Below are 16,852 nucleotides of genomic sequence, written 5' to 3'. Positions count from 1 at the left end.
CATGTCCATGACAACAGACATAGGAACATCTCAGCTTTTTCTCTGGCCAGAATATGCAGCCTCTCTAGGAGGCTGAGCTTTGCTTACTGCCCCGCAGGTTGGGAGAAAAACCTTCCAAAGTTCATGTCTAAGATCTGACCACTGTTACGAATCCCCATTCAATAACTTCTGAGTAAGAAGTGGGGTATACCCTAGAGAGTAACTTGCCAAGCCCTCATCCCCTGACAATAGGATTATATACTAGTACCACCAAGCCACACTCCCATCACCTTTCTACCGCTGGGTGGTGTCCCTGAACCCTGGTCTTAGGAGAGGTATACCTGTCCCACCGGTACAAAGTCCAACAGTCAGTCCTCTGAAGGGGATTCAAGGATTATAGGAAAGAGGGAAAAGAAGACTCGGAGACAAAGGTTAAAAATTGGGAGGGCTGTCCAGTCATTACTGCAGCAGCTCGGAGTTTAATAATTCTTAGAGGCTTTATATACTTTACAGTATCTTGGGAAACAAAGTCACAAGCCAGTATAGACAATGGCTGACACACATTGGATACCTGTACCTATTTGGAGGCCTCCCTGTTCCTTTCACCAAGGTTAACAGAACATTCAGCCCCTCACCTTGAGCTTTAAGTGTATCCCCTCTTACCGTTCCATGAGTCGGCAGGCCAGAAAATCTGCCAGCAGACCCTGGCCTGACTTAACTCTGCCTGTCAAGCAGGCTTTTACAAAAGCAGTCAAAATGGCTCCTAACAGAGAGGTGTCGGCTGGAAAGGGAGTTAGGCTTCATTTGCCATTCCCTGTGGGGCCTGTGTCGCCAATGAAGTGCAGGCTTTGGGAGTTCCTGTACACCTCAGCGCCCTGTAGAACCCCAGGTGCGATCACTCTGCAGGTGGAGATGTCATCAGTTGGTTGGGTGCTGTCACTCTCCAAACAGGTAGGGTCCCCCACAGAGATCCTCAGATGTCAGCACCCAGCTCTGCACACTGCTTGTCAGAGATGTGGGAGGCCAGAGAGTCTATGATGTCCAGCAGCAGCTGCTGGCTCAGCAACCGCAGTGTGGGCAGCTTAGAGACCTGCACAGATGACCAAAACTAGATGAAACTAGACTCCTAGGAGGACCAGGGTGGGCAGATGAATACTCTTGGGGCCCAGCCTGTTTAGGTCTAGGCTGTCTAAGGATAGTGGGTAATGGCCTGCTGGTGCCCAGGCCTGCTGGGGAGAGCTGGGACCTAGAATGCTGGGGCCAGAGCCTGACCTTAGTGAATTGGTGTACAATGATGTGCAGGCAGTGCCGCTTCATGTCCAGTGCCTGTGTCTTGTCAGCCGCCTCCAGAATCTGCAATAGCAGGAAGCATGAGGCCCTGGCCCAGCTCACCCACGGGGAAGGCATGTCTTGAGGTTACTAGGTATTACCTGCAGCACATTCTGCACTGTTACATTCATCTCTAGGTTCTGTTTGCAGTACGCCTGCAGTCGGTTGTTGTAGAAGCCATAGTAGTAGGGGGCTGCAAACAGGTAGCTGCATAAAAGTTAAGGAGCTGCCAAGTCAAAGGACATGTATTCACCTTCATCTACCTATCCTGCCACACCCCTTGTCCTCCTGGGAATTACACAAACCCTAGAACCTGGAGCTCCAGCTAGGACTCTAAACTGGTCCTGAACCATTATAGGTTCAAAGTCCCCATTCAAGATCCAAAGAACACCTGGATCCTCTCATTCCCATGTGCACATTCCTAGAATTTGTCCAAGCCCTCTGGTCCCACAGGTATCCTTGCGCCTCAGGTTTAAACACTACTGACAGGGAACACAAGGAGTCACTGTCCAACTTCCTGTCTGAATAGTAGTAGTAACTAGTCCACTTGTCCCCTACAGTTGAAAAGGTTAAAACTCAACTAAGCTAACTGGAAAGTGTCCCCTCTTGCTGCCCACTTGCTTGGAGCCTTTGGAGACCAGTAGGCCCAGTACCAGCATTTGGCGCTGCTCTAGAATTAGGTACCAAGCCAAGATCAGCAGCCAACAAAGCGACAGTACTCAAACATGTCCACAACTCCCCAGAGGTGACCCAAGAGCACCAACATGTAAAAGGATGCAGTGAGTCCTCAGGGGGCATGTTGACCTCGCCATAGTAGATGTAGCGTAGCATGGACTCAAAGGCCTGTCTGCTGGGAACCATCTCCCCAATGGAGATGTTCACTTGCCCATCCTCTGGCATGAACGACCGAAACATGGCCTCAAAGTAGCTGCAAACAGGGAGGTAGAGCCCAGCTCAGGAGAAGAAAGTCAGCATCAAGGCCATGCCCTGCCCTCATAGGCCTGCAACATACCTAGAGCGGGCAGCTAAGATGGCTTTGTGGGCTGGCCGTGGGTGGCCATCTAGCAGCAGTGTGATGTCACAGAACTCCGAGCCTGCTCCCTCCAGGTAAGCCTTCATGTCCTGGATCAAAGATGTGCCTGGGGAGTATAGAAGGACCTTGAGAAGACTTCAGTCTTGACCATGAATGAAGAGGCTAACTTTGTTTTCTAGCCCAAGGAGAACCGCCTTTGCAGGGTTACTGCCCTGCTCTAAGTTTCCCCAGCCACAGGTGCTAGTCTTTACTTCCTGCAGGCTTCCAGTTCATCTGGAAAAGGCAGTCCTTGCTCTGGCTCTCATGGATGCTACATCAATACCTCATCTCCTACCATGTGCCCTGTATGTCCAGCTCCCAGTCTCTTGCTGCACTTCCCCCCAGGCCCAGCGTTTGGACTATCATACCAGTGGCAAGGGTCAGTCAATACAAGCCCCAAGGTGATCTGGGGGTACGTGAGAAGGACTGGGCCATACACAGCCGCCTCACTCACCTGACCCCAAGACATGAGATCTGGTCGGCCAACAAGAGAAGGCACAGGTCACCCTGAAGAATGGGTTTCGTGGGTACCCAGGCTCACTGGCACACAGCTTACTGTTAAAAGCCCCTGTCCCTGGGAGAACCCGGGTGGGCCACAGAGCCACTCTTACCCCAAGGGCCTGGCAGGTGAGTCTCTCACCACTTCCCTACACTCAGGACATGAAGAGAGGGCATTCCCTACCAATATCCACAGGCTGATCAGAGGGGGTTCGAGGGGGAGGCTGCTGCTTCCGACGAACAATCTCTACAATCAGTGGGGATGAGAGGCGCTCAAATTCCTTCATCATGATCACCTGATTGAAGTGGGATTCCTTCACTATAAAGTTCAGGCAATGCTCCTGGGACAGACAAACACAATAGGGAAGTGAAGTTAGACTCAGGCTGGGTAAAGGAGGAGTAGTGAGGAGCAAGGGTACCCACACCACCCTCCCCAGGAAGGCCGGGGCTGGCAGGCACTCCCAGCGTGTACCTTGAGCTGGCCCAGCTGCAGCCTGGCAGCGCTCTCACACACGAGCAGCACGTTCTGCAGATCCACAGACGCCTCGATGTACTGCCGACACAGCTGCTCAAGGCGACACAGCTGGAAGCTCAGCGCCAACTTGTACACGTCCATGATGAGCAGCACATCTTCTACATGGCCTGCAGCAAAAAGTCCCTGAGCCTAGGGGCTCCAGGAAAAGAGGGCCTGCAAGAGAGCCCGGGGCTCCATCCGTGAACAACAGCTCAGCGCTGCAAGATGGCGGCTAGACTGCATGTCAGTCGCTATCATCAAGGGTGACACACCCAGCACCACCTGACTCTGCTGCCCAAGCCCCACCTAGGTGCACACCACCCATGTCTCAGGCAGACCTTTCCGTGGGTACTTGATCTTGTCTGTGTAGAGAAACTGCATGAGCACCTCAAATGGCCGGGCCTCAGCCTCACGGATGGCCACACGTAACAGGGGTGGCCGCGCCCTGCCCACAGCTGAGCCTTGGGCCTCCTTGGGAGCTAGGGCTCCATCTTCCTCCAGCTTCTGTGGAGAAAGGAGAACTCAGGGCACCTCGGTAGACAGTGGGCGAGGCTTCCCAGTCATGGGGGCTAAAGGAAACCTGACCTGGACCAGCCACTCTCGAGCCTGCACGATCTTCCTACGAAGCCACCGGCTCCTTGCAGTGACAATAGCAACGTGGCCCTGCACACACTCTTCCTTCTGCATAAAAACGAATGATACATGGGTGAAAGCACAGGACCTCTGCTGCAGGGGACAGAGGCCAGCAGGCCAGGGTAAGCTCAACTCAGCACATATAGCAGGTAAGGCTGGTATAGGTCAGTCACCTACCTCACCAAGCACAAACTCCACATCACAGAACTGGCGGCCCTCCCATAGGCGCCCATAATCTTCGTGCAGTGTGCACTTAGGGTAGCAAGAGAACTGCAGAGGGAGAACCAGCAAGGGAGCAACAAAAGCTTGCGACTAGCCAGCCCTGGAACCCTCAGACCAGGGGTCAGGTGAGCCCAGCTGAGGACTGTCCGGCTCTGGCCATGACCAGGAGACCTCCCCCTTCACTGTCTTTCACTGACAGGCTCCCAAGCTTTAGGCAGGCTGTGCTCTTTCTAATAACCCTGGACCCAGGAATTCCAGCAACCCTCTCCCACCTCTGAGTAGATTTAACCATGCTTCCACTATGGCAGAGGCCCCTGTCCTGACTGCCAATTCCTCTAGGTTTGGGAACAGGCTGCTATGATTTCTCTGGAGTCCCCAGCATAGAGCCCGGAGTGGCCCACAGCTTTGCTGGTCCTTTGAGCTGACCTGCCACTCTTCTGAAGCGGAGGCTCTGGTTGCCTCACTGCAGTAAAGCTCCCTTATTCCTAGTGTTCTCTCTGCCTACCTGGTCCTCCAGCACCCCAAACTTTCCACCAGGCACTCGGAGAGGCTAAGGTATCACTGTGCACCTCTACATATCCCTGTCCCCACCCACTGGGCCTTACAGAGGCAGTAGCTACTCACCTGGAACCTGTACATTTCCCCACTGCGAATGTTGTTGTCCACAGTGCCCCCAAAGATGTACATGGCATCAGAGATGACAGCGGCAGCATGGAAGAGCCTCCCGCTGGGCAGCTGAGAAGACAAGTCGACAACGCGATGAGATGGACCAGTTTCCAATACTGGATCCAGCTGTGGCCAACCTGTGGCCAGGTCATGGCTCCATGTGACCATGAAAAAGAAAGGCCAAAGATCCCAGTCCCTTGGACAGAGGTTTCCTAGGTGCTCCTGCATGTGTGGGGGAAAGCTGGAGCCCTCAGACAAACATGGGGTGGGGGAGACAGGGCAGGGCAGGTTGTGCATTAACTCCTGGTTAATGGAGTACTTAGTCCAGAGTACCTCACTTGAACGTAAGGAAAAAGCCTGCTACTCCCTGAGCCATGTGTTGCTGTGTGACCTGAGTGAGCTCTTCCGGGAGCCCTGTACTACTCATCTGTGAAAGCTCCTGCTTTGAGACTAATGGGATTGTAATAAGGGTCCTTGACACTCACTTCTGATGCCAGGTGGACAGGCTGCTTGGCTGAAGTGGTGCCAAAGTCTAAGCCAAACACATCTCTGGACTTCTTAAAGCTGCTCCGCTCTTCAGAGGTTAGAACAGACGCCTCCTCAGAGGAGGAAGCTCGCTCGGGCACCTCAGCCCCACCAACCTTGTAGAAAACATATACAAGAAGGTAAGAAGCCACCATCCCTTCCAGAGCTTGCTATGGGTTCCGGAGGAGGGACAAGACATTTAGTAAGGTGGTGAGGATGGTCAGAATGCTTCCCAGAGCTCATCAGGATAGCAGCCCAGTGCCACAAGATGGGCAGGAAAAACCGAAGGCTATAGGGCCTTGCAGGTTCACAAGTTGCTCTTCTTGGCTATATGAAACCCAGGGAACCAGTCAGGACTCACCTCACTGTCAGAGCTGGGCTGGACAACCTCCCAGGTCTGGAAGTCCACATCATAACAGTGCAGCTCATTGGGCAGTGTATTGTCCGCTGCACCCCCGAACACATAGAGATGGCGGTCAAAGGCCACCATGGTGTGTCCATAGCGCCGCTGTGGTGGGGGTGGGGAGCCCCGAAGTAGGTGCTCAGTAGGGATGCGTGTCCACCTGGAGCCATGACCATGAACCAACAGTGGAGTGGGAGCTCTGCTCTCTCACACACTCTCCACAAAAGGTCCTTCTATGAAGTCTCCCTAAAGTGCTTGGAGTGCCAGCCCATGGTCTAAAAGGAAGACCCAGGCCTCTGTGTCCAGCATCTCTTGTCCTGTTTAGCTTAGGTACTGTCCATACCCAGCTCTGTGCAACCTACCACGGGACCCCACCCAACTCTCTGTCCTCCCACTACCATAGAGAGGACAGCAGGGACAGGGCAGATAGTCTGCTCTGGGAACAGAGCTGCACTGCTCACCGCCCAAACAGTAGAGACGGGAGATGCCTGCCCAGGCACTAATGCTCTCCCAGGACTTTCCAACAGATCCTTTTCTGCGAGGTTAGCAGAAGAACCAACACAGATGCAGCCTGTTCCATCTGAATTCATGCTGCCCAAGACCTTTATTCCCTCCACCCAGGATTCCAGATACTTCCTTCTACCCTGACCTGTGGGGTAACTTTGGAGTCCCCTCCCAAGTCCTATTCCTTTTCCTCCGTTACTTCTGGTGCCAGAGGCTAATTAATCCTATCACAGGGTCCAAGGACAAACTGTAGCCAAAGGAGATAGAGAGCCTAATTACCCGGCCTATATCTCCTGCTATCACATGATATCAGCACTGGTCACATTTGTTAACAGTGGCAATGAGCAAGCCATAAACAGTGCATGTCTTTCACACTCAGGACAGCCATGGGACCCTGATTCAGGCCATGTCTTGCTGAGCTACAGCCATAACCCAAAGGCCTTTCAGAGTCAAATACCCATACTCCAAGCTGCACGTCCCTGCTATACGTGGAAACTAGGAGATCACAAGTTACCAGGCACAGGCATGAACATATCAGTGTCCCCAAGACCCAGAGAACTCACGTCTTGTCCTTGAATTCAAACTGGAAGAGGTTGTTGGTTATCTTGGCTCCACTTTGTCCTGAGAACACGAACATCTTATCCCGGCACACAGCCACGGGGAAGTTGCAGCAGGATGGGGGGATCTCACCACTCTGGGCCACCTGGGGTACATGGGCACAACTCAGTCAGGGCCTCGAAGGCTTGAGGCTGCACCATCCGAAACTCTGACATGAATAAACATGAAGAGCTTACAGCCTCATCACACCCCCTACTCAGCCCGTTCTCATCAGCTAAGGCTAAATCATGTGGTTCATTTGGAGCTAAAAATACAATTTCTACAAGGAAATAAAGTTCTATGGGAAAGCGATGAGCAAAACGTGGCTGTCACTGTGTTCACAAATCACATCTGTCACATGTGGCACCCGCACATCTGGGACTCAGATTTTTTTCTTCCTTTGACTCCACTTTTGTTGCTGGGATCAAGGACATGGGGACTTTAGCCTGGACTATAAAAGCCTATGTTACTCACTCATTCATTCATTTTGGAGGCAAGGTTGGTCTCACTGTACAGACCTGGCTAGCCTAGAACTCTCTATGTAGCCAAGGCTGACCTCAAACTCACTCTGTAGCGAAGGATCACCTTAAATTTCTGACCCACCTCCCAAGTACTGGGGTTATAGGCATGCACCTCCACACCCAGATCATGTGGGTCTGAGGATCAAACCCGGGCTTCATGCTGCATTACCAGCTAAGCTACATCTCCAGACTGGGCTGAGGGAAGGTTAAGGAGGAAAAGAGGCTAGGGCTTGGTAAGGGAAGAAGAAAGCCTTTGTTATATGGTTCTCCAGCTCCTCTCACCTCTCACCAGCTTCCTCTACCCCTCACCTCTTAATACAGCAGCCCAACCCCCGTACCCGACTGCAGCATGCTCCCTGAACCCCTCACCTCCTCCCAGCATGTTAGCTCTCGGTCTTGGAGGCCAATTGTCCACATGTCGTTCAACCTGCATCAGGACAGAGGAGTCAGGGTCCTTTGGTCCTGGGCCTGGCAAAGAGGGATAGCTCTGGGGAAGAAACACTTGTGCCATGTGTGTCAGGGGACACTAGGTTAGATTTCTTGAAAAGACAGGCATTTCCTGGGAAGAAGGTGCTGTATCAAATCCCTGCACTTGGCCCTGAGATGCTCACTTCCTGCTGGTTCTGACCAGCCAAGGCAAAAGTAGCTTTACACATACCATCAGGGCAATGGGACACCTGAAGCAGGGAAATGGCGTGTCGAACTCACTGCTCCACTGTGCGTTCTTAGTCTCTGCAATGCTCAAGTTTAGAACGAGCATGTGATACTCTGGTTATTAGACAAACACAGCAAAACCACTTTTCTAAAATTCGGGAGGTCTAGTGTAGCTATATTCCCAGCACTCAAGAAGCAGAGGGAGGAGTTTCTCTGAGTTGGAAGCCAGTCAGACCTACACAGAGGGTTCCAGGGCAGCCAGGGCTACATACATAGCAAGACTATTTTCAAACAAGAGCAAAACAGAAAACAAAAAATGAGTAGAGAAAGCTGAAACACAGGAACTCAGAGCTGGGTTTGAGCTGAGATGCTTCCGGGCCCCTTCCATAAACTTCCAAATATCCTCATCTGAGAAAACCAAGGAGTCACAGACTTGGTTGGGAGCTCCATTCAAGTCTCCACACCAATCTTCTAAGAAACTCAAAGCCTACCAGGGTAACTTACCCCAGCCTGAGTACTTGGGTGCATGCAGAGTTAGGAGACCTGGTCAGCTATGCACCTACCTGGCATTGCCATCATAGCCAGCAAAGATCCAGAGCTTGTCACTGTACACTGTAGCCCCATGGGCTGACCTGGCAACAGGCAACCTAGAACAAAAAGAAAAACATGAGGACTGCCGGAAAGAAGGCTCAGTGATGGTTGTTCTTCAGAAGGCCCAGGTCCAATTCCCAGGGATCTGAAGCCCTCTTCAGGTCTCCTCAGGCACCAGGCCAGCAAAATACCCAAACACAATAAAAAAAAAGTTTTACATGTATACATACACGTGTATGTATGTAATATATATACATATAATCTATATATTTAAATGACATAATATTTATGTATTATATGGTATTTTATATATTTTTAAATTTCATTTATTTTTTTAAGTGAGGAAAGAGGTCATCAGAACACAGCAGGACGCATGTGTCAGCTGTTGGGCAGCTCAGGCGCTATGACACTGAGGCTCAAAGAGCGGTGCTGAGGCTGCATGCAAACAACAGCACAAGACGTGTAAGGATCCAGATGTTGGAAGCAGGCGTCACAGCACATGTCTATAGATGCTGACACTGGGGAGATGAAAGGAGGAGGCTCAGAAGTTCAAAACCAGCCTCAACTATACAGCAAGCCAGTGTGGCCAGTGGGACTATGTGAGACCCTGACTCAAACAACAACCAAACCAAACCAAAACCCCCCTAAGGGACTGGAACATGTTTCAATTTGTAGATTGCTTTCCTAACATTCAGGAAGCCCTCCCTGGGTTTGATTCCCAACACCACACACACACACACACACAGACACACACACACAGACACACACACACACACACACAAGGGGGGGCATGGTACAGAATTCCTGTAACCCCTGTTCAAGGTCATCCTCAACTACACACAGCAGGCTCAAAGCTAGCCTAGCCTACATGAGATCCTGTCGCAAGGATAGGAAGAAAAATAAAATCAGATGCAGGGATTGTCACTTAACCACAGAGAGCTGGCCTCGAATCCGCAAGGCCTTGGATACCATCCCCATTTATGAGAAACAAAACAAAATGCAGCCAAAAGAAATTTGGGGTTCACTAGGGCACAGCTTGTTCCCAGCTTTGGGGAGAGCACTGTGCTCACAAATCGGGCAGTCTCACTGTAAACCTGGAAGCAGGCTATGCAACAGGAACTTAGTTCCTGGCTTCCTGCCGCCAAGCCCTCACCGAACTCAGCAGTGATGAAGACAAAGTAATTAATGAACATCTCCCAGACACAGGCTCCTTGTGTGGGATGTGACGGAGGCACACACGGGCTGAACATTAGGCCTCACTTACTATAAAAGTTCTCAGCAGAATCTCTTACCTCCCTTCAATCTTCCACTCTGTCCACTGGCCAGTTGCAAACTTGTATTCAAAGAGGTCATTTTTATTCTTCAAGTTAGAATTGGAATAAATATCTCCAGTATAGCCCCCTGGGTGAGAAGAAAGAACGTGAACTGTTACTACTTTGGTACCAACTGCCCACCCAAATTAACTTTGCCCTGGGATGCAGAGATGGGCAGATTGATGTTTCCTGCCCTAGCCATCAGAGAGGACTCAGCTGGCTCCACAAGCTCAGGGCACTGGGGAAAATCAGTCCTCAAGCAGAGGTTCAGAATACTGCAGAGGACCAAGTAGTGGGGAAGGGGAACCTAGCTGCTCAGAGTCTCAGAGGTGAGAGGCAAGAAGTCTATAGGTCCAGGAGAGCAAGAGGCTGCTTACCAAAGACGAACATGCTGCTCCCGTAGACGACAGCCGAGTGGTGGTACCGGGGAGCCGGAGGAGTGCCAGTGGTGAAGGCTCTGGAGAGGCAGTGACATCAGTGGGCCTCAGCCAGGCTAGCCTTGGATTCCGCCATGCTTTCTCTCCTCCCCATCCCTGGCTGGCTTTAGCCTACCCTCCCTCTCCTTCCTTCCTTTTCAGGTTATGGTGCTGCAGACAGTAGTCTAGGCTGGCATGTAACTCATTAGGATATGTACTCCAGGTTGGCCTCCAACTTATCATCCTCCTATCTCAGTCTCCTCAGGACTGGGATTAGAGGGAGGCATCACCATGGCTGCAGAACTTGGTTAATTCTTCCAGACAGGTTATCAGTATGTTGTCCAAGTTTTCCTCTAAGTTATGGTTCAGGCAATCTTTTAGCTCAGCCACCCAAGATGGGAGGAGAGCTGCATGCCAAGGGGTCAGTTTTATTTGCTTTGTATTTCAAAGGTGTCATTTCCCTCATTGAACTCTTTAAAAACATCATCAATCAGGATAAAACCAACATAAGAGGCATTAAGATTCCTCTTACCTGCCTGGGGCAGGCCCTCACTCTGCACTCTGATCAACACTCTGAGAACTCGGAACATTTTTTGAGACAGGGTCTCTGGCTGTTCTGAAACTACATAGACCAGGCTGGCCTCAAACTCACAGAGATCCACCTGCCTCTGCCTCCCCAGTGCTGGGTTTAAAAAGCCACCATGCCCGTCTCCCCCCCCCCCCCCCCCCGCTTTAAATAGGGTCTTACTATGTAGCCTTGGCTGGTCTAGAAGTGACTCTGTAGGCCAGACTGGGCTTAGCTCATAGAGCTCGGCCCGACTGTTGGAATTAAAGGTGTGAGCCACCGGTGATGCCTGGCTAGGACTTTTTGTATTTTAATCATTTGGAAGGTATTTTACAATTTGTTTTTTCAAGTAGGCAACAGAATTTGACTTGGTCCTGGCCTCAGGATGCTGGGATTATGGCCATGCACCACCATGCTCAACTTAAGCAATTTATTTTTGCTTGTTTTTTGTGAAGGTCTCTATGTCACCAGGCTGGTCTCAGATTTGTAAAGGTCCTGCTTGCCCCTCAAAATTAAACCTCCACCATATATGACTGTATGAATTTTTTTTGCAGTGTTGGGTAATGAACACAGGGCCTTGGACATGCTTAGCAAGCACTGCTACCACTGGACTACAGCCTTAGAACTGGGGGAGGGGGTTTGTCTTAGCTTCCAGAGTGCTAAGGTATATCCAGCTTGTCTGCCTCTCTTAAACAGCTTTTGATTAACAGTTACAAAGTCTTCAGATCTTCATTTTTCTCTGGTACTGTGTGCACAAGAATGTGAATCACATGTGAATCACGTGTGTGCCTTGGTGCACATGTGGAGGCAAGAGGGCAGCTGTATAGAGCTAGCTCTCTCCTTCCACCTTCTCTCAAGTTCTGAGGGCAGAACTTGGGTCACCAGGCTAGCACAGCAAGTGCCTCTACCTGCCGAGCCATCTCAAGAACCAGTCAAAGTAATCTGTAAAGTCAATCAAGGACTGGACTGGAAATGGAGCTCGATTAGTAAAGTGCCTGCTTCCTGCACAAAGCCTAGCCGAATCCCTGAGCTAGAACCAGTACTACAGAACCTGCGCTTGGCAGCAAGCATCTGTTGTCCCAGCTCTCAGGTTACCAGGCCATGGCCATCCTTACCTACACAGCAAGTCTGAAGCCAGTCTGGGGTACACATGAGATCCTGTCTCAAAAACAAACAAATGAAAGGAAGTCTGGAGAGATGGCTCGGGGCGGAGTGCTTGCCTGGCATGCATTAGCCCCAGGGTTTTGTATCCAGCAAAGGAAAAAAAGATACAAGAATTCTTAGTTTGTAAAGATCAAGTGTGAGAGAAATGCTTGCAGCTGCTATGCAGGTGCTACAGAGACACCAGGCAGAGGTGGGCATCCTAGTTCATTGTGGGGTTTATTGTTTTTACTTGTGTGTTTTTGTCAACTTGACACAAGCTCCAGTTATCTGAAAACAAGGAAACACAACAGAGAAGATGCCTTCATAGTATGGGCTGTAGGCAAGCCTGTAGGCATTACCTTTGTTAGTGAGTGGCGTGGGACGCTGTCTCTGGCCAGGTGGTCCTGAGCGCGCCACGAGGAACAAGCCAGTAAGCAGCAAGTGTTCTCCCATGGCTTCTGTTCCTGACTCCAGATACCTGCCTTGAAGCCCTACCCTGATGTCCTTCAGTGATAGATTATGGCATAGAACTGTAGGCTAAGGTAAACACTTTCCTGCCTAAATTCCTAACTAAGACAGAGCATGATTAGCCTCCCTCTAATCCCAGAGCTGCCTGGCCTGGCTGAATGTCCAGGGCAGTCACACAATCTCCAGAGCCCTGAATCCTCCTCTGTCAAAAGAGACCCCACCCTAGAAGGCTGCTGGGGACCAAGGGGACCTGTCCTACAGACCACAGAGCACGCAGCAGAAGGGGCTGTGTGGCACTGTGCTCCTGTGTGAGCAGATGATGGAGCTAGAAAGTCCAGTCCATCCTGACCCTCAGGACTAGATCTCCCATCAGCTCTGCTGCAGAAAACACAAATCTGTGGCATCCACAGAAGGCAGGTAGCTCCTGTCCACGACCACACAGCTGAGGTTGTCACTTAAAGGTTTTGCATGCTGCTCAACACCTGTACTGGCACAAAACTAGCCCTATGTGACAAAGGTAGGACAAGAGGCTCTGCTGCCAGCCTTGAGGTGGAACTCTGGAAAAACTGTCCAAGCTGAGGCCTATCTGTGCCTTGAGAGCCCACAGCAGCTCCTGGCCCAGGGCATGCTGGTGATTGAAGGTCCCTCCCAAGTCAGAATCTACTTACCACCAACTAGACCAAGCACAGCCTGTAGCTCACAGGATCTGGGGTCGTTTATGATAATCATTCTCACAGAGAGCCATGAGAAGGAAGCCATCCAAGACTCTTGTGTGTTATAGTTCTCCCTGGCCCCCCATGATGACCTGACTCTAGCAGCCAGTGAGTCTGGCCCAGTGATGCCGCTCTCCAGGAGGACAGGCAGGGTCCTGGAGCCCAGGGGCCACCCACCTGCACCAGGAGCAATCCTTCACATCGAAACGCAGGAGATCGTTGAGCATCGTCTTTCTGAAAGGCAGTCAGAGAGAGAATGTGTGACAGCAGCCAAGATATTGCAAGGAGTTACCTCACTAGGATCTTCAAGATGGGAGAGCATGCACCTAGGGTTGGAGGCAGCAAGAGGGGCCTGGCTTATTGTCTGTCAGACAACGTGTCAGTGTCCAAAGTTCAAAACTAGTGTCTTGGTGATATGGGCAACCAGAGCTTTCCCACAGGCAAGGCCAACCTGGTCATACCACCAGTGCTCATTCACACCTTGCCCAGCCTCCAGAAGTCCTGTCCTGCATTAACGCTTCCAAGGCTACACTGCAGTGACAGCATTCTAGCTCGAACGTCGGTGGAGACCTGCACGCTCTCCCATCTGACAAAACAACTGCAGCAAAGGCAGGCCCACTCCTCACTGGACCAGCTTGCATTTAATATGCACACACTTGTCAGTGTGGAAGAAAGGTGAACCAACAGGATCTCAAGCACTCCCTCCCGGCCAGGCCTTTGCAGGGCATCTCTCCCTGCCTTGCTCAGTCTGTGCTAGGGTGTGCCCTTCCTAACTTCATTTTATGGGAAAGGAAACATGGACCAATGGCCAAGAAGTCAAAGCTTCGAGGCTGGTATCATACCTAGTCCCTGCCCTTCCTTGTTTAATCCCCTACTTAAAACCTAGTGGCACTTGTTAAACAGAATTATGGGAGAGTTCCTATACTAGGCCCCCAAAGAGCAGAGCAAACCAGAACAGTTACCAAAGCCAAATGTCTCATAAACTCAGGCATAAAAGCTGTTGATCCCAAAACCTAACAGTTTTCCCTAAAACCAGGAGACTGTAGTTTGAGTCGGTGTGTTAAGAAAGCCCCCTACTGTAACCCTGAAGAGTCTAACTTAACTGACCAGGCCTCACCCCCACAGCCAGGTTTCCTTGCTCTTACTTTCTAATACCCAAAGTTGCCCAGAAGGAATGCTTCTTCCTGTTCTTAATGGAGGACGATCTGATTTATCACAAGTCACAGCCAAACAGATGTGTAATTCTTTCGTCCTTTTACTCAGTGAACAGGTACATGGACACTGGCATATTGTGGGGAACTGAGTATGGAACAGATTGTGGCCAACACCAGGGGCAAGTGGTACTAGTAAGTAAGAGGGTACAAGGCCTTGTCCATGAGAATATTAGAAGGGAAACAGAAAAGGACAAGGGCTGGGCAGCAATGAGTGGGGACAATCTAAATACGAGGGTACCAGAGAAAAAGGAGAGCACAAACAAGTAGGCCATACCCTCCTATTAGGACTGATCTTTACACAAAGAAGATGGAGACATTACAGGACTGTGAACCAAGGAGCACGCACTCTGATGGGCAGTTGTACATGAATCCCCTGCTGCTCTCGGAGAAAGACACTGTGGAACTGAGCTAAATCCCAGACAATCGTGGCCAAGTCTGCATGTCCTAACACAGTCCTGAAAATCTTACTCGCTCTAGGTCAGCTACCTCATGTAGTCTACAGGACCAAGGCTGTAGTGCCTGTCCTGGGCTTTAGGTCAGGCTCTAGGCCTAAGAGGAGGGACTCATATGTAAACACATAACCTCAGCTTAACTGGTGGAAGTCTGTGTGCATGGAGAAGTGCTTACCAGGTCATTTCCAGGAAGATTATTTTCCAGGAGGTTAAAGCAACACAGAGAAATCTCCACCAAAAGCAAGACATGTACAACATCAATACTGTTTGAGAGTTAGTGAGATAGCTCAGCAAGTGAAGGGACTTGCCACCAAGTCTTGCAACCCGAGTTCAAGCTCTGGTACCCAACACTAGGAGAAAGATGATTCCTGCTAGCTATTGTCTGATCTCTGCATCTCCCAACCCCCAACTCCTGACACACACACACACACTCGAGATGTTACAAAACAAGCATGTGTGCAAAACCTAGAGAGAAGTCTAAGGAAAGAAGAAAAGTGACAGACAGGACTAGCAACAAGAGTACACGGTTTCTTCCAAAGCTGTGTCTCCTCATTCAAAACAAGGATATTTCCATGTATTTAGCATGTGCTGCTATCTGAATGCTGGGTGAAAGGGATTTAAGGGTAGGATCTTCCTCACTATAACATGGGAATCAAGTGCAAAGCACAGCACAGATGGGAAAACAGGCTCATGGGGCATGGCTAATGACTCCCATTCTCAGACAACAGTCCTCTCTGTCATCATTCCCCGCCACCACTCCCATCAAAAAGGCAAACTCACCCGTTGTCTCCACCAAACACATAGATGGCATCCTTATATGCCACGACTGTGTGTTTGCTGCGCCTAGAAAAAAAGAAGGGTGAAGGGTGGTGAGACTTCTGACTGGCACCCAAGAAATGGGACTAGACATGGTTGCTGCCATATAAGTTTGGACAAAGCCTCTCAAATGCTAAGATCTATAGAGATCCTTCAGTTTCTTCAGACAGCAAGGACGCCTGACACACCGGGGACGCTTCATACTTCCCACTCATACCACACAGTTCAGGTACCCAAACAGGATCCTCAGAAACACAGGTCTGGTACCCTGCCTAGGGTCACTATGGTGCTACAACCTGAGAACTCAGCTTTGGGAATGACCGATCCGTACTCCAAGACATCAAACGGGATCTCGTCCCTAGAGCCCGTCCTGAGACTTCAGCTCTCGTCCTTACTACCAGTGCCTTCAGGATCCCCTGTACACTGTCATACCTGGCGCCCACGAATTCGTCGCAGGGCGGGAGGCGCCGCCAGCGATGCACTGTTTCGAAGGGTCCAAAGTTGAGCGTCAGGTACTCAACACTGTCTGAACAGCTGTGATCAAAGTCCACGCTCGGAGCCACCTTGGAGCTCACCCCTCCTGTCAAGGCCCCGGGCCCAATGGGGCCTCCGGAGCCTCCGGAGACAGCCATCCCTGGCTCAGGCCGGATAGGCCGCCAGGTTGCAGGACTCACGGCCGCCGCCCAGGCCGAGGCAAAGGACCACACTTCCCAGAGAGCCCTGCGTCCCTGGTGTAGCACTTCCGGCCAGCTTGTCGGACCTCCCGACAAGCCTCGCGCTCTCCGCGACGCGACGGACTGTCGAGGAACCTGGCGGCCGGGCTCCTCACAGTATCATGTATCGAGCACGTCACATTCTGGAAAGCATTTCTGGCCAAGTCTCGGCTTGGGTTTCCCCTTTCAGAAAACGCAGTCTGGCCATAGCAAGCCACTGACATTCTGTAGGCAGCGGCGAGCTACACGCTCCCGGCATGCCTTGTAGTCGGGCTTTGCCATCTCCCGGAAGCCCCTCACCCCCCGCCCTCCTCCAGGATGAGGTTTCCGA

At 51.1% G+C, this 16,852-nt stretch overlaps 1 protein-coding gene across 1 annotated transcript; it reads right to left on the bottom strand.

Annotated features, from left to right (window-relative positions):
* Positions 1 to 426: 426 nt before the first annotated feature.
* LZTR1 (leucine zipper like post translational regulator 1) lies at positions 427 to 16,486 on the bottom strand. Its single transcript, XM_080919429.1, has 21 exons — positions 16,241 to 16,486; positions 15,773 to 15,835; positions 13,504 to 13,560; positions 10,399 to 10,478; positions 10,001 to 10,109; positions 8,681 to 8,764; positions 7,833 to 7,890; positions 6,909 to 7,048; positions 5,800 to 6,001; positions 5,399 to 5,554; positions 4,872 to 4,982; positions 4,203 to 4,295; positions 3,978 to 4,073; positions 3,731 to 3,896; positions 3,351 to 3,520; positions 3,063 to 3,219; positions 2,321 to 2,447; positions 2,087 to 2,236; positions 1,410 to 1,515; positions 1,252 to 1,332; positions 427 to 1,069 (listed from the first exon to the last, which is right to left on the bottom strand). The coding sequence occupies exons 1-21, from the start codon at positions 16,438 to 16,440 to the stop codon at positions 953 to 955; spliced, it is 2,523 nt and encodes an 840-aa protein (XP_080775555.1). The 5' UTR covers positions 16,441 to 16,486; the 3' UTR covers positions 427 to 952.
* Between the last annotated feature and the right edge of the window lie 366 nt (positions 16,487 to 16,852).

Source organism: Micromys minutus (assembly GCF_963924665.1).
Source record: "Micromys minutus genome assembly, chromosome: 7".
Lineage (NCBI taxonomy): Eukaryota > Metazoa > Chordata > Mammalia > Rodentia > Muridae > Micromys > Micromys minutus.
The sequence above is the reverse complement of the archived record's forward strand: the minus strand, read 5'-3'. Positions and strand labels throughout refer to the sequence as shown.